Source organism: Gavialis gangeticus, unplaced genomic scaffold (assembly GCF_001723915.1).
Source record: "Gavialis gangeticus isolate Ggan-Ray unplaced genomic scaffold, GavGan_comp1, whole genome shotgun sequence".
NCBI lineage: Eukaryota > Metazoa > Chordata > Crocodylia > Gavialidae > Gavialis > Gavialis gangeticus.
In genome coordinates this window covers 49,164,668-49,185,402 of record NW_017728994.1, presented here as the reverse complement: position 1 = coordinate 49,185,402, position 20,735 = coordinate 49,164,668, and the positions used below count along the sequence as shown (strand labels likewise).

The window sequence follows — 20,735 nt, the reverse complement described above, 5'->3', positions numbered from 1 at the left end:
TCAGGAGTGAGGGGCAGCAGTAGGGCTGGGGGGCTGTGGCTTAGGAGTGAGGGGCAGATGCATACACATGCACACAGACACACACAGACAGAGACATACACAGACAGTGCCCAGCAGGTAATTCTGTGGAGGGGAAGGGATGGGAGCTGGGGGGCAAAGCAAGGCCCCCGCAGTGAGGGAAGGAGCCGGGCAGGGGCAAGCACTGGAGTGAATGGGGCCCCGGGGCCAGGATGGGTCGTGGGACGGAGCCACAAGTGGCTTATCCAGAGGGACGGGGTGTGTGGCTCCCCACAGCTGCGTGCACTTCTGGGGAGGGCATGGGGGGCACATGCCCCCCGGATTTGTGTGTGGAGCAGAGATGGGCTGTCTAGGGTTTTTTTTAATTATCTTCTGTTGATTTTGCTTTCCCCAAAGGTCAAGAGGAGGGCATGGAGCAGTCTGTTGTGCTCGCTATGGCTTTTCATAAAAATGGACTGTATGCAGCGGGAAGTGTAAGAAATCCCCCTTACTCCCTGAACAGCTTCATGCAGTGTGTTTGCAGAGCCCACTATGGACAGAAGCAAAAAGGTGTAGAAAGGAGACTTCTTGCTAGTCTTACACATATACTGCTGTTTACAATCTGAAACAACATACATAGAGAGAAAATGCCATTGTTTTGAAAGTCTGATATGCAAGTAGTGGTTAGGATTCCTGTGTTTATTGGTGAAAAGCTGTTGATAAAGAGCTTTCCAATGAGAACTAAGGAGCCTAAAGAAATGGAAAAGAATGGGAATGGATGTAGAAAAACAGAATTACAAAGATAGTTGTCCTGCTAATTGTGCTAGTAGTCCAGCTCTTTCCTTTTTGCATGACACAAGCTAACAGTAAAAATCTTGCTTAGTTGTTCTCTTTCAAAACCCAAGAGGGAAAAATTTCTGTGCTGTCTCAGTTAAATCAGATCAGGGTGCCTGAGTGTTAACTGGTCACAGAATCAGACCCATTAAAATTAAACATGGGCTGTTATTAAGTCTAGATTTTTACAGAACGTCTTTCACTATTTTGACCTGGGAATCTCCTATGTACAGACAAGATAAAAGTTAATAAGACCATCTGTGGCAAGGAACATTGGAATCCTGATGTAGCTGGAGTTCTCAGAAGGTCTCTCAGTGAAGTTTTGCTGTATCTGTTAGGAAAAATGGTCTGTATCTTTCTTGGATTTGTATTTTTCTACCTAGGATGGCGTTGTGCATATATGCCAGACCAAAGGCTCATTCTATACAATGAAAAAGTACCTGGATGTATCGGAACCTATAACCAGCCTTGTTTTCTCCCCTGATTTCTCCAGATTGCTAGTAGAAACAGAAAAGGTACAGTATGTGACATGATAATATTAAGTGACAAGATGTCCATGCCAGCTGCAGAAGCTGCACAACACTGTTGGAATCTCTCTGCCCAAATTCACCCATAATATAGTCCCACCGAAGTCAATACTGTTACCCACAGTGAATTTGGACCAGTCTCTCTAGAACAGGGGTGCTCAACCCCCAGCCCACAGGCCAGATCTGTCCCCTGGCCTGTGGGGCTCCATGAATCTGAAAATCTGGCAGGGTGGGGAGCAGTGCCAGTGTTAATTACCGCTCCCATCCTGCCAAATTTCTGGATCCATGGAGAGCGCCAAGGGCCTCATAGTGTGCCCTGCATGCTAAGTTGGGCAAGCAGGGTGGCAAAAAGCCTGATCCTGATCCCTGCATGCAGGGCTGAGTGGGGGGGTAGCACGTGTTCTGATCCCAGCTCATGGGGGTGGTGCAGGGCCGGGTCCCAGTGTGCAAAGGTGGTGCAGGACCCAGTCCTGGTATGCAGGATTGGGTGGGGGTGTATGGGGTGCCAGAGCCTGATCCTAGGACACAGGCCCTGATCCTGGCATGTGGGGCCTGATCCAACCTGCAGACCAGCTCTGTGTCACTCTGAACTACTTCACTGTAAGGGTGGCCAGAGCCTGGAATAGGCTTCCCAGAGAGGTGGTGCTCTCACTTTCCCTGGAAATCTTCAAGAGGAGACTGGATAGGCACCTGGCTGGGGTCTTATGACCCCTGCCACTCCCAGTGCTCCTTCCTGCCCATGGCAGGTGGTTGGACTAGATGATCTATCTAGGTCCCTTCCAACTAATTAATTCTATGATTCTATGACTCATCTGACCCATGAGGCCAAAAGGTTGACCAGCACTAGTATAAAACGTAACCTTTATGAAGTACAAAATGATGTCTTCTGATCATCTAGATGGTGGTTTGTACATATAATTGTTACCTCCGTCTTATTTCTGATCCTGCAGTAAAATGGTAAGAGCTAAAGTATGGGACTCTTAAGTGTAAATGTAGGCATGTACATAATAAATCTTTGCAGTATCAAGATCAAAGAGGTAGGGCAAAGGGAAATTTAAATTCTCTTTCTCCTTATAAGCTCTATATTTCCTTATCCTTATATAATTTCATTTGGCTTTTTTTAATGTTTTGATAGTTTGCTTTTTACACATAATTTCCATGATAATTCAGGAGAGGGAAAAAACCATCTTTGGGTACAGGGCGGAGCAAGAGACTGCAGGTCTGGATTTCTAGGTTCCGTTGTTCCTGTTGATTCTGTGACTGGTTCCTTGCTCTCTTAAAGGCTTTTAAATCCAGCTTTGTGGCTAGCTGGATCCAAGTGAAGTGCACTAGCTGAAAATCAGGTTTGTGTAAATTGACTTAATCCTCTAAATTCAGTTCAGTGGCCTTCAGTTTGCTTACCTCACTGAGTCTCTGGTCATCTTTTTTTCTTGTATCAGATGCGTGTAAAAGCTTAGAGAGCAAATTCAGAAAGCTGTGGACATATGAAGGCTTTTACTGAACACTCTATAGCTAAATAATGAATTATCATTTTCAATTGTCAGGGATCAGTCTATATCTATAAACCTACTTCCAGTGAGGAAGTTGTCAAGCTCTTGGATGCATCCAGCAGTCATTTCCTGTCAGCTGATTTTCTTACTCCAGGAAACAAATACTGTGTGGTAAGGGACCTGCTCATTTATTAACTGTAATAATGGTTATTCTCAAATACTGAAAATGTTGCTGTGGAAGAAAGGCAGATGTGTTCTAGAGACTGGGGCTCACTCACATTATGATCTATGCATGCAAACAATATTACTGATTTGAAAGTGCGGTAGACTTACTGCTCATGAATGTACATTTGCTAGTCCATTGTAATGGTTTCATTTGTCTTCTCCAGTCCAACCCATCCCCATGCTAACTAGGTTAAATCTAGCCCTCTTTTATTCAGAAGTTCATTCATATCTATTTTGTTTGTCCACATCCTTTGTCATGCCAGTGTAAAATGGCAAGGCTTATTTCATCTTTAAATTAATATGACTGAGATTATAATCTAGCCCTGGGATGCATAATGGTTAAACCACAGATTAGTAAATTCTAAGGCTGGCTCTGCTGCTGGCTCACTCTGAGCTCCAGGTTGATACTGGTGCTGGATTTGGGCTCAGTACAGATAGTGAAAGCTGAATTAGGTGGCTTTATGGCACCCATGCTTCAAAATGGCGGCAGGGGCACATTAAGTAAAGGTTGCTTGATGAGCTTTAATTAAAGTGCCCCCGCTGCCATTTTGAAACATGGGGACACTAAATATACATGATGTGGAGACTGCTAGAGCATGCTAATTAGCATGTGCCAGCAGACTCGCAGCAGACTCGATTAATCAAGTCTGTGCTGACACGTGCTAAATAGCATGCGTTAAAGCAGGGGTCCGTCGTGTGTATAGGTGCCCTTACTGCCATGCTCTCACTGGCTTTTCCAGCACTCAGGTTAGAATAGTGAGAGATTGCTACATCATGAGCTTACTTTCCTGCAGCCTCTACGGATTTTTCCAGGAGCAAGAGACATCTGATACATGGGAATGTCCTGGCTGTATGTCTCTTGATTTGCAAACACCTTGACATTCCTTTATATCAGGGTCCCCTACAGGATTTGGTTTAGAGCCAGGTGTATTGATTTTTCACCAGGTATGGAAGGTCCCAGGTTGCCAACCTAAAGGAGCTTAGGATGCTGAAGTATCTGCCTCCTCATTTTGAGTATGGCAATGACAAAATGTTTCTGCTTTTCTAGAAGAGCTGAGGGTGAGTTACAGATTTTTACATGACCCTGAAGAAAGAGTTTATTAGATTAGTCCTGCAAGGTGCAGATGATCCTCTTGTGTGAAGACTGGTTCTTCTCTTGTAGGTCATTTCTACTGCATTTATTTTCCATAGAAAGTCACTGCCTGCTTCTTGTCTATTTCCTGTTTATTTCCTTCTCCTCTTCCTCCCTGCCACCACCTCTAATCAAAGTGTTCTCTCTTGTTGAACAGTCTGTAGCAATTTCAGGGGAAGTGCACTTTTGGTTGTTGGAGGATGGGACCTGCATCAGCAAGCTAAGCCTCAATAAACAGGTACAGATAATTGAGTGTTTACATTTGAACCAATCACAGCCATCAAATTAAAAAAAAACAGCCCACAAGAATATGGTTTTGCAAAACACTTGTCAAAAAATAAAATGCCTGGAATTTAACATTTTAGGAGTACTGAAAGTTTGTTTGTGTAGAGCCCAATGGGTCAGGAAAATCGTGGATCTCACACCCAGCTCTCTCAGCTTCAGAGATGACCTGTTTTTTTATTCAATGTAGTTCAAAGGGAAGGACCTCTAAAATGTTGACTGTACATCATCACCTTCCAGTCACTTCACCAAGTTCAGGGCCACATCTTTGCAGCTGTTCCACAATGAGGTCCCCTTCCGAAGGCCAGTGCTGCCTAGTGTATGGCACACTGGGATGGAGTTCAGGAGACCTGGGTTCCATTCCTGGCTGCCACTAGCCTGCCAACTGACTTTGATACATCTCTACTCTGTCCCGTGCCTTGGTTTCTCCAAATGTAAAATAAGGATGTTAAATTGTCTCTACTGAGTGCTAGCCGAGCAGCCGGCTGGTGCATTCTGTCATTTTGATCCCGTTAACCATGTTTTATAAAACAATTTGAAAAGCAAAAAGCTGTTTGTCAGCAGTAGTTCAACCTTGTGTGTCTGTGCCACTATGCAGCCAAATTGTGTCCTTGCTGGTAGACACCAGAAAGGCCTTTTGAAAGAAAAATATAAATCAGTTCATTAGCTATAAAATAAAAAACAAAAATTTTTCTTAGCATTGAACACACAGGTTTGATAAGGGACATAAACTCGCATGCCATGGTCATTAGTGACCAGAATCTTAATTATTCTCACTTGGTACAAAAGACTTACTATGCACAGAGGATCACCTGTACATTTTATGAGACTAAAGGAGCTTTACTAACAAAAACTCGCTCTTCTTAGATAGAATAAGCAAAGAATTTTTGCTGTTAACTAAAAGTTTATACAATTTAAGGTTGAATTAAATTCTTTGTTTCGTACCTGATGTTATACTTCTTGACAAAAAACCCCAGGAAATCTCCAGTCCAACAGTTGTTAGAATTTCAAGATTATGATTACCTTTAATTTTCTAAAATATTATACACTGATAATTACATTTTAAAAATGGATATTTTAAATCTTTTGAAACCTCACAGAACAGCTTTTGTCTTTTAAAAAATAACCTTTTGAATTTACCTTTACTTAACGTACTTACATTTTTAATTGTTAAATCTGAAACCCCTGTGGATAAAGACCTCACCTTCTTTTTGGTTTGGAAAGTACATAACCTATTTTGGATACTGCTGGAAATAACTTTCACTGCTGCTATTTCCAATAATAATTAAAATACTGACCACAGTGGTCCACTAAACCATGCCAAAAATGGCCCTTCCCGTATTTACAAAACAAAAGTGAACCAGTTGCAACAAAATATTCTTTTTCAGCATTAAAACATTCAAAACAGGTATAAAATATGGAGGCCTATACTTAGAAATTGCAGAGGAAAAGTTCAGCTGGAACATTTGTCTAGACTGTAGCAGTATGTATACTAAAGCTTGATCAACAGGTCTTTGATGAACCTGGTTCATGTCACTAAACAGCAAAATGAAAGGAATTGGGAAGAGATTCACTTTTAAAAATGATTCCTTCAGGCTAACAAGTCCCTGCTGTGTCTCAGCAAAAAACAGAAGTGAAAGCAGCATATTTGAACCTATATCCTCATGATATGTCTTTAGGCAAATAATTTCAAACAACAACTATCCAAAGTTTTTAACTTGGCCACAAATATTTCTAATAACAGGGTCAAAAGCTGTTAGACACCATTAACTTTATTAATACTACAATCCCTTTTGTGGTCTAGACAGTCGTGGTATCATGATCTTTTGTTCCTTTTGGTAAATGATCCTAAGACACTGCTGCTGATTCCAAACCTTCTAGATTTCCCTACCCAGATCTCTACTCCCTCCCTAGCCTGCTGCTGTCTGGCCTTCTCAGGCAGACCAAGAATGTTCAGCCCTGATTGGTGACTTTTTTAGCCATAAGCACAAAGGATCAAGAGGACATCAAATAGACCAGGTCAGGCTTACCATACTGGAGATACTAGATTACTGAATCTCAAGCAAAGTGACCTTTCCACCAGTTCAGTATAAGGTCCACCTGGCAGGAATTTCAGCCTTCCACCTGCCATTTGAGGGATGGACACATATTATCTTACCTGACAACCCTCAGGTTTCTTAAGGGGCTATCTTTTCCCAAGTAAGGAACTCATTCACAAAGTGGGACTTGAATTTGGTCCTCCTTTGCTTACTAAGAGCGTAAGAGCACCATTTAAACCTATGCAATGTGTTCTCCCATACTCACCTCCATGAAAACAGCTAGTAGCAATTACACTGGCAAGCGGAATGGGTTAGATCAAAACCCTTATGGCAGATCTTTTTTCTACTGCCTTCTACCCAGATAAAGTCATTCTAAGAACTCATCCCAAATTCCTGCTCAAAGTCATTACAGACCTCCTTTCAGGGCAGCAGATCAACCTTCTTCCCAGAGCCTCAGTCCTTGCGTAGAGGCTTTGCTGCATTCATTGAACCTTAATTGAAAAAATGTAAGATGTTCAGAATGGCTTCTCGGCACTTTTGTATCCATAACTGAGAGATCGAAAGGTGCAGCAATATCATCTTTGAGGCTGTCGAGCTGGATCTCGGGCAGTATACAACTGTTCTGTGAGACAGTTAAGGTGGAGCTGCCATCAGTCATAAGGGAACATTCTCCCAGAAACAATGCTACTTCCATGGCATCCCTTCTAACGTTCCCATAGGAAACATTTGTAGGACAGCTTCATTTGTAAATTCCTAAATTTGTAGGACACCAGGCATTCCCTTAATTCATTTACAAAGCATTACACCATTGTGGTTGGACTCTTCTTTGTTGGTCAACATTGGAGCTGGTCAGAAAATTTCCAGTGGAACAGTTTTGTATTAGAACATCCCATTTTAAGAAAATCATTCTTTGTTAAATCTTTTTGATTTTGATACTTTGTTTTATTTTTTTTTAATATCAGAATAACCCATTCTGACATTTTCAAAATGAAAAGTTTTGATGTTCTATTCCCAAATGATTTTTTTTCCATTTTGAAATGGAAAATATAGATTAAAAATGTAAAAAAGTATCAGAACTGAAATAAAAAATTTAAAATGTATTAATCTTACATGTGGTGATTAACCTACAGAGAGAGGTAGTCAGCTGTGTTAGTCTGAAGGCAGGCAGAAGGCTGGGTAGATTTGTACAATATAGACTAACTTAGTAAGACATATATCTAATAGCATGAGCTTTGTATGAAGTGAGCATGGACTCACAAAAGTTTATGCTATATAGCTCTCTGATTTAGTTAATCTATAAGGTACAAAACTATCCTGCTGTCTGATTAATCTGACATAAATTATTATTGGAATTTTATTTTGAAAAACATGTCAAAATGTAGTTGTTCTGCCCTGATATGAAAGGTAGAAAGGTGATTTGAAAGACAGAAAAATATCAAAATCTTGAAATATTTTGCAGCACAGAAAATAGTCTTTCTCAGCAGGTGTACTCATCAGCAAACTTCTCTGAACAGTTTTTGGTTGAATGCTAACTAATTTCACTCCAAGCCAGGTTGGGGTGAAGGTGCAGAAAAGGATTAATGATGAACTTGGAGGATATGTATGTGTAAATCATTAGATGGGAATAAGGGTGATTTTTAAATTTCCAACATCCATAGTATAATAATATACTATAAGTATAATATTTTTATGAACTTTTCTGAACTTGCCCAAGTTGAAGTTTTATGCATGTAGAACACTTGTTTTTTTTGATTTGAGAAAATTCATGTAGCAAAGCAGGTTTTATACTAAAATGCCATCTCATGCAATTGTGGAGATGCTTAATATTTTTTACTGTCCAACTAGGCAACTGCTTTGGTTTGCTGCCCCTCCTCACACAGTGTTGCTGTAGGCACCAAAACAGGTCATGTCCATTTCATTGATGCTACCAAAGTGAAAACCCCACGGGTGGTTCACCGAGTTCTTCTTACCCACTTTTCTGTGCTCTGTTTGAAGTAAGTATGTAATGTCAAAGTGCAGGGAAAGATGTGACTCTGAGTCTGTCAAGAGATGTGTGAACACAAGTGACACATTGTGGAATGAATTCATGATAAGGACAATGTATAACAATATTACTTTGCTAGAGTATTCTCCTCTGTAAAGTGGTTTAAACTGGAGTCGACCAGGAAATGTAAGCCCATGGAAATGCTTAAGATATTGAAGACATTTTCTGTACCAAAATAGGACGAAAAGTATTTCACAAGCACCAAATCTGAATGTTTTAAGTCAGTTAAAACAGTTTGTTTCAGTGTCTATCCTTATTAATTGTTTCTATAATTATATTAAATTTCAAAATGAAAACTTTCAGACAAGAAAAATTAGAATGACTCATTCTAAAAATGTCAAAGCGATCTATTTTAAGCCATTTCAAAACTTTTAGGAGCATCTTCTGTTTCAACAGATTTCCTGTGACCCTTTTCTATTCAGAGTGTGGGTTTTGACAGAATAGCATTTTTGGCAAAAACCTTTTATCAAAAAATTCTCAAATAATCTTTTTATAACAACAAAAAGATAGAAATCACTTCTTTTGAATTTGGCCACCTTTCTAGTTCGAAGTGAATTAATTACTCAGATAACTGGTACATAGCACATTACACAGCAGTAGTGAAGAGAGACTTTGACTGAAGACAATGAGATTAACCCCATCTTTGAAAAATTTTACAGAGAGCAATTAAGGTATTGATTTATAAGCTCTTTTCTGACAGATCAACCATGCATTGTAATTGCATAGAAATCATGGTATCTATTATTAGAGGTAGATAGGCTAAAACAATCTGAGATGATTTTTAAACCTAAGGTTCCAATGAATCAAGCTATTTTAAACCTACTGCGTAAACCTCCAAGCCATTGTTTTTCCCGTGATGCGTGTCAGTTATTTACTATTTATTATTTTCTTAACATTTCACAAATGTACTGGTTTCTATAGAAATAGCTGTAGCAATCCATTAGCAGAAGCCTCATTTTGATATTGGTGATTTTAAATAAATGTAAACATTTGGATGAGCACCAGCGGAGATGATAATTATCAATCTACAATATTTTTATATATAGAATTCATATTGAATCTGTTAAACATTAATAAAACAACCTATCATTTGAGAAGTTGGATGTTATCCTTTTGCATTATTATCACAGATAAATTATTAATAAAACAAACAGGGAGAGATTCATGTAATAAAGTCTGAAGTGGCAGACTAAGAGGAATGAGAGATTTAATTATGTAGCTAAAAAGCTGCTCTGTTACATTTCTAGCTTTAGATCAAAAGCCCACTAAAGTCAATGGAAAGACTGTAACTTCAGTGGGCTTTTGATCAGGCCACGCTGTGTAAATCCTATTGCTAAATCTCAGTTACGTCCAGGCACCCAGATAAAATGTGCACAGTTATGGTGGTGTAACTGAAAGCAGAATTAGGCCCTATGAATTACTGAATTGCTGAATTGTTTGGTGGGTAATCTGTATTTAATCACGCGCAGACAAAAAACTGTTTTAAGCAGATTGACTTTTTTTTTATCTAGTTATGATGAGGGTGGTCAATATCTCATTGCTGGAGCTGCAGAAGGACATATCTTTATTTTAGATGCCCGGCCCTCAAAATTATTTGAGGTTCTTGGATACCTAGGTAATATATGTAAGAGTGTTCATTCTTTTGTACTTTCTGCATTTGGCATTAGAATACTTTTGAATGGTGACACAGTTGATTTCTAAATTTTTTTCTTTAACAAATGATGTTAATTAGAAACCAAAGTTTTTAATACTGGGAGAGAATGGCTGTGAAGGGTGGCAGCAAAGGAGGCTGTCTTGGTTGTATCTATTTTTTCCAAAGTAAATGCTGGTGCTGCCTTGGGATTCAGACATAAATATATTTGCTGCCAGGACTGAGCCCTTCTCCTTTATTTCTTTTTTTTTTTTCCCTTTGCGGGTGGGCAGTTCAATGTAAAGTTGTCATTCAAACGTGGGTCACATCTAGAATTTGGCCTGGCCCTAATTTTTTTCTTAAAATTTTGCTGAAGGCAGCATTAGTACTATTTCCTCATTATGGGCCAGATGAGCCATTGGAAGAAAAATAAATCATTTGATCTATCTTTCTGCCCAAGAAAGTGAAAATGTTGCGAGAACTCCTCAAGGTCCACTCTGAGAGGGGCTGAGATTGATGTTGAGTTTTACTACTCTATGTCCCATTAACAGAGTACTGTCACAAAGCTCCATCACATGGACCTAATCTGGGGACCATTAGGTCTGTCAGTTTTGCTGATCAGTATTAAAGAAGACAAAATGATGCAACTGCAGGCTTCTTAACTGATTACAAGGATCCTTCTGAGAGATAAAAATGATGTAACATATTAATAATTAATTTTGACAGGCAGTATCGGGGCAGATGTAGAGGTGCAGCAGTTGGGTCGCACCCCTCTTCTGCCACCACCACTGCTGCTCCAAATGACCCAGGCTTAGCAAAGGAGTAGCATTAGCAATGTGCGGGGTCCTCCTTCCAGCATCTGCTCCCTGCCCACTCCTCCACTGGAGGTGTCACCCAGTGGCTTGAAGGATGACCTTCTGCTCTGCCACTGTCCCTGTCCCTAGCTGACACAGGCAGGAAGGGATGTCCAGGGCTCCTCAGGCCTTGCTCTGCAGGAAACAGCTGTGCAGGGAGCTGGACTAACCAAGGGACAGCAGCAATAGTACCCAGGTTCCTCCTGCTAGTACCTGCTCTCATCCAGCAGGGGACATTGCTGGTGGGGGCAAGTGAGGAGCAGGTGCTGGAAGGAGGAACCTGCATGCTACTGCCTCTGTCTCCAGCTGATCCCAGCACCCCACATAGCCACTCTCAACAGCCCACAGTTTGAGAAGCCCTGGATCACCCTTCCCACTCCTGGGAGCATCAGGGGGTGGGGGTGGTTGTCTCCATCCCCCCTTTGCACACCTGTGCCCTGCCCAGTTCTCCCTGGGGCTCCAGCTGTGCCTAATCCCCACCTCCTCATGTTCTGAGGGGCAGTGTGCCATGCCCCCCTTTAGTAAATGCTGGATCCACCATGGGTAGTATGTATCCTTGTCTTAACTTGGAGCCTAAAATATGTTGTTTTATTGTTTGAATTCCATGGTCATATTTGGATGTATGAAGCTTCATTGATTGCAACACCCCTGAGGATTAGACTTGGTATGCAATGGCATAAAGTGAATATTTGCCAAATTTGCACAGTTATGGTTCTAAATAACTGGCAGATATTTTCCAGCTGGATCAGTGCCCTGCTAGGCTTTCATCCAGTCCTGTTCAGAGTAGTCAGTACTGAAATGTGAGGTAGTTTAGCCTCATTAAAGGAACTCCTGTTTCAAAATTTCCTGTACCATAAAAAATCTGATATTCCAGAGGTGCTGAGCATCTGCAGTCCCTATTGACTTCATCTGCAGATCTGAGCATTCAGCACCTTTGAAAACCAGACTGTTAAGTGTTCCTATTCTGTTTTATATGGTTCCCCAATGAGAACAAATTTCATGCAGTAAACTAATTTAAGTGTTGGTCTCCATCTGCTTTCAGTGTTGAGCAGCGAAGTCCTTGGCCTTTCTACAGTTTATGATAAGGACACTGAATTAGTTGAGGTGATGGCACTTCTTTGTCCTGCAGATATCAAAAGAGCAAGACTGGAAATCTTTTGTCTGCCATCAACACTCACAATAGGTAAATGAAATGCATCTTTTCTATGGTGTTCCTTTCAAACTTGCACATGCTACTGCAGTCCCTTGCACAAAGGGCTACCAGTCTAATTAGTTTTATCTACTATATGCATCATCCTGCTACAGGATTTCTAATAAAATTGTCTGGAGATTTCCCTCAATCACATGATTCATGATGAATTGAGGAGACAAGAAAGGCAATAAGTAGGGAGAGAATAGAGGGAGAGGTAATTTATCTCTGGTATCACAGTGCCATCACCAAACGATTATTATTTTTAACTGGGTTCACCAGGGTAGTTCCCAGGGATCCTCCACAAATGGAGACCTGTCACACTAGGCACTATACAAACACATAACACAAAACAGCAGTTCTGGGCAGCAAAAAGAGACAGAGATGGGAAAGAAGAATTACCGCTATCCCACCAGATTTACAGTGGATTACTAGGGACCATCTACATTATTACAGGAAACATTAGCAGTTAATATATAATGAATAATAATGACTTTCTGTCTATCCATACATCCACTGGAGTACACAAAAAGCAATATTTTAAAAGCATTTAAACTTAAGGCTATTACAGCAAAAGTACTGATAAAATGTACAGTATTAGAAAAAGGAGGGAGTTGGAATTGACTTTAAAGGCTAACCCTATTTCTTTTTCACTCAATAGATTTCTAATAGGCTTCTGGTAAAGTCTTGGCATACACTATCAGAATTGGGGAGGCATCTCTACTTCATATGGGTAGCCATGTAGTCCTGTTATGCCTTCAGTGGGGACTTATACCAGCTTTTGTGCCCCTGGAGGTGAATTCCACTTTGTTCTGCAGAACTGCACAGTCTTCCATTCATTTCAGTGGGCAGCTCTTAGACATTTCCAGAAGCAGAGCCTCTGTTACACAGCTGGTGCATATCTCCATTCATTCCAGTAGGGAATTTTAACTATGCTAAGATGGCTCTGTTGGCTTGGAATTCTGTGTCCATCTTACTATGCCTGTGGAAGACATGTACATCTTAACAGGACTTGTTCTCCTTTTTTTGCCTGGATGCTTTCTCTCTCAGCTGTTTTGTGGCCTAGGGACAACAGGTAGGTTAGTACTCTGTCTGGTTTGTGGATTAAAACACTGTTTCGTGATGTGGGAGCTCAGGGGCAGGTGTACCTAGCATCAGTGTTCCCAGGTCACCCCTGTCCTAGACAGGTGCAGTGTAGATAAACTAGCAGAGACAATGTTAAAACTGGAAATCCTGGCTCCCAGCCCTCTGGTTGGAGTATTAGATAATGCTTCCCCCTGCTGATATTAGCAGGCTTTCGTAACCACTATTTTCTTTTAAAGGAGGAAGTAGCTACTCTATTGATAGTGTCTCGCTTCCAGCTTTTCTCTCTCTTAATCCTATAGACAATGATGAGTGTGTTGATGAAAGAGGCCTGCTAAAAGAGAAGGTCATTCAGAAGCAGCAGTATGAACTGGATTACCCACTGAGCTCAGCAGTCAGGCAGAAGGATGGCACCATATATGGCTACTGTAGCCATGCACCTTTCATCTGTAAATACAATCTTGCCAGCAAGGTATGTTCCTCATGCCATTTTTTGGGTAGTGATAAAATACTGTTATCTTCCAATGAAAGCAATGGGTGAAGTGAACAGAACATCAAATAAGCAAAATCTATTCAAATTGCATCTTTGCTACTTTCAGGTAACAGGTCAGTCCTTTGTGGTAGCCTACGTGGTGCTTACTGCAGTAGTTCAGCCCAAGAGAAATGCATCACAGGCTATCACCTTCCCAGAGAGATCATTTCAGTGTTGTGTATGTTTTAAACAGTACATACTGTACCTGCATTATAACTGACACCTGATTTTTAAAATACAGTCAGTTTTCCTTGATTCCTTTCCCCCTCAAAGAGGCCTCCCAGGAGATCCTGCCATAGTCTCCTTTTCTGAAGTCCAGGGTTCATACTCTATTGCTTTCCTTTCTTCCTTTTGTCAGGATCCTGGACTGTAATTCAGTTTCAGTGAAAAGGTGCCTATCCAGATCTCTAGGTATGTGCCACAAATGAGAATAATTCAATAATTTCTCCAATTCAGAAAATCAGACAGAAAAGAAAATAGGGCTTTTTTCCCCAAAAAAATAACACCCCCTCCAATCAAAACTCTAGCCATCAGTTCCCCCCACACCTATCCAAACACCTGGGAAGAAAGAGATGGACTCCTGTGAACTATGTCCTGGCAGGCTAACAGATTCACATTACTGTAAACCAAGTAATAAGCTCATTTCCAAAGTTGAGGGCTTCTAAGAAGAAAAGCTTGCAAGTAGCCTTTCCCTGTCTGAGCAATGAGGTTTCAAATCGGGTATCTCCCTTGATTACAGTTCCTAAAACATCTGGTATAGCCCTTTTGGTAATGACAGAGGGTGAGAACTGCATCACAATACCAGTTTTTCTCACCCCCTAGCCTATACCTTTTGCAAAACCCTTCACATTGCAGTAAGCTACTTGTCATTATTGTCATTCAGTTTTACCTGGCTTGCTGTTTGTACTTCTGCCATCTGATTTGTTGTCTGATATTTTTGTATCGACAGAAAATCTTGAAAGACCCAACAGTTGTTTTCTCGGAGGAAAGGATACAAAGCAATCAGTCTGGACGGGGGTTCCTCTTTTTGTCACCCAACAACCAGTGGTTGGCCTCAGTGGCGGAGGATGGACTTTTGTTTATCCGTAATAGTGTTACTTTGGTAGGCATCAACACATTGCACCTGTATGGATTAGAGCAGTGGAGAAGTGTTAACAGCTCTCCTGCTAAACTGCATGGAATCATTTAATGAAAGCAAATGTAAAATCTTACAGAGAAATGTGTGCTGAGTTTGAAGAACAAAAAGGAAATGGGATTATGTATATGACAAATGTGACTTTTTTTGTGCCAATCTTTTGTTTTCAGAAGTTGTCTATGATCACTTCCTGCTTACATTTTTATGCAGTAAGTTACGGGATAGATAATGTTGCTACTCATCTAAAGAATCAGCCTACTGCTTCCATCCCAACAGCTCACCTCAAAGCTGCAGGCAAAACTTGGTCAAATGTTTAAACCCACATGTTCTGCTATGGTGTGTGGCTCTTAATGGCATTCTGGATAAAGGTTTATCCTAAAACAGAGGTGCATGTTAGATGAGGAAGCACAGCAATATCATTTTAGAGAAAAGCTTTTCAATAACCATCTATTTGCTCCTGACACGATAATGCACCTGTAACTCTTCCAGGAAACATTTGCTCGGGCACATTGCCATTCATATCAGGGAGGCGGAATCAGATCCTTGGCATTTTCAAAGGATGGCCAGTCCGTGCTCATCAATGGTGTAGAGGATGGTGCCCTTGTGTGTCTGAAATGGAAGTACGTATAAGACGATAGAAAATACTGACAATGTAAATACTAGTGACTAAACAGGCTAAGCTCTGCATTCAGTTTAATGCCTTTAGTAGAATTTGTTTCATTATGTGACAGTTTTGTTATCTTTTCTACAATTGAATAGTGTAATATACAATCTGGAACAGCAGGTTGAGTTACCAAACTTGAACGCTCAGCAGACAGCTGACATCACCTGAGTAAGCTGATCGGTCTTGCTATGCCTACAGTTCAGGCTTATGTCTATCTTTGAGATTAGTTATATAGGGCACTTTAAGGATAAAATGTAAAACCCTGGAAAAGGCAGATGTTTGTAGAAGAATAAAAAAGCTAAACACTTAAAAAGGAAAACAAGATAAGGAAATAAATTATTGACCTGAGGCTACCTGTAGGTATTCTGGAATGAGTGTGAGTGCACTTAGCAGTTAAATTTCTAAATATCAATATTCATATCTAATCATGATATACTCATTCTGTCCAGTGCTGCAGTTTAATCATTTTATTAGCATTAAAGCAATTAAAATATATGTTTCAGGAAGGATTAAAATTTTTCACTGGTTCTTGGTCTTTTCTAGGTCATGGCTGTAAGTCAGTCAAATCAATGATCCCTCTCCCAACCAGATATAGGCAAGGGAGAGTAGTTTTAACCAATAGGAATCTGATGCTCTGTTCTGAGAACTTGTGATATAGCTGAAGTAAAGTGTCTGTTTGCAGTAATCTGTGGTTGCAACTGTGATGTAGAAGGCGATGTGATGGTGTTGAAAGGTTACAATTAAAAGTTTAAGATTAAAATATACCTCAAAATGGGGAACCTACTCATACTCCTAATGAATGCATTTAAGACCTGTGCACAGGAATCACATAGAGATCGCTATACTCCAATGAGTACTACACACAAGCTCCCTAATAGCCCCAAATTAGTCAGAAGTCCACTAGATTCATATTTATATGGACACACAAAAATCCTGTGCAGCACTGCAAAACCTCAGCCACAGGAAAAGACCACAGTGTCTCTTGAAAAATGAAGTCTGTCATTGAAGCTGGCTCCTGAACAGAGCACTGCAGTATGAAGAATAAGGAATTATAACTGCTCAGGCAGATGCAGAGATTAGTGTTGACCCAACCTGAACCAAAATGTGATTTGGGGAATATTAAAACATCATATTTTGATTTTTAAAAATGTTGAAACAAAATGTTTGAAATTTTCAGGTCAAAATTGTTCAGACAAATGTCAATATTTTGACTTTTGTCCCAAGATGGATGAAAAAATGGTGAAATATTGGAACTTCCTATGGAATAGAAACTCTGTTTTTACCACATTAATGTATTGTAACAAGGGGTTTAAAGTTCTTCATTCTTTTGCATAATATACAGAAATAAACCATGTCCGTTTCCCCCTTTTTTACCAGGATGACTGGAGACGTTGACATTAAGGAAGCTGATGAGTATTGGCAATCCACTCTTGCTGTTCTGAACAACTCCATATACAATGAAAATAATGTTCTAAAATGTATGAGAGACTGCCATGCTGCTTCAAAATCCATTCTGCCGTTATCCTCTGAAAAGGGACACAAGGTGTTTAAACTTCATAAAAAACTGAAACACATAAAAGAAAATATTTTAAAAGAAATGAGGAAAAGATTTAATTATGTAGATACTCAAGGCAAAGCTTGATCCACCATTACGAAGAGGCAAAGGCAGCTGTATCCTGAGCAGGGTCTCTGCCTCTAAACAAGCTAACAGAGAAGGAGGGGAGATCCCCTGAGGTTTGGCCTATAGTCAAAATTGAGTTCTTTATCCTGGAACAGAATTGTCATGAAAATGAGCACCATTGTTATACTAGATCTGTTCAAATCTGCCATACGCCATTAATTTTTATTAACATCATTTTTTTTCCATGAGAGGTGTAAAGTTGTGGCTTTTTGCCTAGCCAGAGTTTGAGAGATGATAATGCAATACAAGTTTTTCCAATTTTGCACAAAAAAAAATTGCATTGGAATTTGCTGGGATTATTTAAGATAGTAGTTGTTTGCTTTGCAGAATCAAGCCCCAACATAACAGTTACTTAATATCCATTTTGGCAAAGGATTCCTTATGAATTTTTATTTACCAGAGTTCTTCAATTTGAAGTCTTACACTTCCTTTTTTTTCTCTGAACTCTCATATAGTTGATGCAATTTTCTATAAAAGGCCCAAAATGCATGAATAAATGTACGTGTGGAATGTGTATTGTCGGCACCGGACATTGTGGACATGAATATGTAAATGTGTCTCAGAAATGTTTCATTTCAGGAAAAACAGCAGAAGCAACCAAGTGTGGAGTTGACAGATGAAGATGAAAGCTTCATTAACTTGAACTCAGTCAGCATCGGTGAAATGACATGGATGAAACAGAAAATACAGAAGGTGCTTTTATAGAACAGGGACCTAATCAAGGCAAAGGGTTTCAAAAGTGACAAGTGCCTTGTGAGAAGACTCAATTTCTGGGTGCCAAACTTGACTCTCTTTCATGGTTTGATTTTTCAGACACAGCATGCTAAGTTTTTTGGAAAACCAAGTTGTTGGTTAAGCAACCCAACCAAAATCACTCGTTGCTTTTTGAAATCCTCGGCTCATAATTACAAGCTCCCTTGGACAGGAACTACCCTTTTGCTCTGTGTTTGAACACTACCAACCATAATGGTTACATGACTTTGACAACTGGAGCCATCTGGCAGGCAAATATGCTTGCTGCACAAGCTCATAAAGCCATTTTTCAAAATATCACATATGTGGATCAATAGCAAACCAAGCAATTGAATCCCCTTGTTCACATGGGTCATTCTAAATTCCACAGCATTGTTAAATCAGTCTTCAGGATTTTGATGTAAAATTTAAGAGATCCTGGAGGTATAGCAGGCCAAGGCTGAGGGGACACTCATAATGTGACTGAAGGATCAAACTTTGGAAAACAAAAATGTCTCCCTAGCCTGAGAGTGGGAAGAGAGGAGATTGAGATCCATGTTCTTTAGAACAACTGCTTTTATTGTTAGTATGTATAATTTTCTAAAATGGTTCCGATACTAGCCATTACTGTGTATACTGTCTGTGTTTGGGTTGGGACAAGGAAAGAAAGCAAAGGAAATGTCTGTATATATCATCATCTTCCCTGGATGATCTTGGGAATGGCTGCCTGAGGCACCTGGGGGTAGAGCGCATTCCCCACCTGTGTTGGTTAAAAACTTAAGAAACTCCAGGTCATCCCCATTCAGCTTCTAGCAGGGCAGCTGCACACCATAAAATTGTGAATTCACTGTAAAGGAGAGTGGAAGAAACAAAATCCAGAATCACTGAGATTCAGGGGAATTGTAAAATTTCACCTGAAAGTTTAACAAGGAAGACTTTGGAGCCCATGGGTAGGTGGCAACAGGAGGAGAGTGCCATCTCACTGCAGAGGCAGTAAACTCTATCCATCCACTCCTCTTCTGTGCACATCAACCCCCAAAATGAGGTGATGAAGACACCGGAGGGTCATTCCTAGCACCATGTACCAAACCTGTGTTTCTGGCATGTTCGTTTCTGGGGTTGATGTGCTCAGAGTAGAGGTGAGCAACATGTATTGCCTCAGCAGTGAGACTGCTCCCTACCCCCACAGTTCAAAGTCTCTATCTCTTCCTGAATCAGTACCACCTATTCTTTTCCTTTTCTTTTTAATTAGCCCAAATGAAATGTATAGCAACAAAACTTTGAATCTGTAAATATAATCTCCACCTTGGAGAGCTCTTGTAGTTGGTTTTGCCCAGTCTTTGTTCCTCTGAGCAAGCCTGTAGGCTTCAGAAGGAAGATTCCTGGGAATAAGAATATTGGGCTTGGGCCCACAAAGATACTTGTGGGGCAATATCATTTGTTGTTTCAATTAATAACCCCTGTGGGGATTTTTACTCAGTTTGTTTTTCCTGACAGTAATGTTATTTTTACTCAATTCTTTTTTATTATCCCCATCTATTTTCATCCTTCAGTAACATATTTATTATATGTCAGGCTATCAAAGAAGAGACGGAGAAGTTTGCTGACAAGAAAAAAGAGCTGAAAAAAGGAATTAAAAGTCTTCGTAAAACTGTGAGTGTTTGAAATCATTTACAAGTCACTTACACAGAGATATTGATTCAGGCTGCCAGGTTTAGTTTGATTAAACCTACCCCAGAGCTCTAGCACTCTGGGCAAAGGGCAACTTATAGGTATACCATCTATGGCACATTCCAGGAACCAGTTTGTAAGTCAGTCAGGTATCAAAGGGGTTCCTCGTTCCTCCTTGTACTAGAGAGAGCATAATTTGTGCCATCTCTGTATCTTGTGCAGCCAAACTCCCAGTGCACCAGCCAGCTCCTGTTTGTTTGCTCACTGCACACATACTGATGTTGCTATACCCCTGGACTGCTGCCAACAGGGGAGTAAGGTAGTGCCTTATAAACTGGTCTCACTTTGATTCACTAGTATATGTGTGCACCATTCTACTTGCCTTTTCACTACAAGGACTGTAGAGCACTACAATACAAATGCCCTTAGAGACTGAATAGAGAACTAAGCTCACAAAGAAGGCCCCTACCTGGCAATGTTATCTTGGAAGTGTATACCTCCCCTCACCTCTCCTTGAAGTATATGAGTGTTGAAGATACTGGAAACTTAGTGCCTTGCAGAGACTAGGATCAATATGATCATCCTGAAATATGTTGGTCTTGAACTGTCAAATAGCATAGGCCCAAATTATATCAAGGTAAAGGAGAAGGGAGTTACCATGCGTTAGTTGTTCCAGAAGTAATTGTTTTGTGTCAGCTCTTACTATGCAGGAAGTGGAAGCAGTACTTTGGGGCACTCAAGGTATGAAGAGGTTTTCTAACCTCCCTGTTAATTCTGTATAGTTTGTTCTTCTGTCCATGATTTACTAACAACACTTCTGTTCATACAGCCCAGTATGCTATTATTTATATTTACACTGATATCACCCTGTTGACTCATATTTTGCTCATAGCCCACCATGCTCCAGGTTCTTTTCTGAGGTACTGCAGCCTAGCCAGTCATTCCTCAGTTTGTACATGTGCATTCAATTGTTCCATCCTAAGTGGAGTATTTT

The 20,735-nt window shown here is 40.3% G+C and overlaps 1 protein-coding gene across 2 annotated transcripts in view; it reads left to right on the top strand.

The window, feature by feature from the left end:
- CFAP43 (cilia and flagella associated protein 43) overlaps positions 1 to 20,735 on the top strand; it is a 64,106-nt gene that overhangs the window by 16,537 nt on the left and 26,834 nt on the right. The window contains exons 8-20 of one of the 2 annotated variants that reach the window (XM_019502773.1): positions 415 to 491; positions 1,215 to 1,346; positions 2,903 to 3,019; positions 4,363 to 4,443; positions 8,372 to 8,520; positions 10,082 to 10,185; positions 12,184 to 12,237; positions 13,629 to 13,798; positions 14,808 to 14,960; positions 15,483 to 15,613; positions 17,035 to 17,200; positions 17,918 to 18,031; positions 19,646 to 19,723. In XM_019502773.1, coding sequence (XP_019358318.1) covers positions 415 to 491; positions 1,215 to 1,346; positions 2,903 to 3,019; positions 4,363 to 4,443; positions 8,372 to 8,520; positions 10,082 to 10,185; positions 12,184 to 12,237; positions 13,629 to 13,798; positions 14,808 to 14,960; positions 15,483 to 15,613; positions 17,035 to 17,200; positions 17,918 to 18,031; positions 19,646 to 19,723 — 1,526 coding nt within the window. Of the gene's footprint in view, positions 1 to 414; positions 492 to 1,214; positions 1,347 to 2,902; positions 3,020 to 4,362; positions 4,444 to 8,371; positions 8,521 to 10,081; positions 10,186 to 12,096; positions 12,238 to 13,628; positions 13,799 to 14,807; positions 14,961 to 15,482; positions 15,614 to 17,034; positions 17,201 to 17,917; positions 18,032 to 19,645; positions 19,724 to 20,735 lie in introns of both variants that reach the window. The other variant, XM_019502772.1, reaches the window with a different exon arrangement.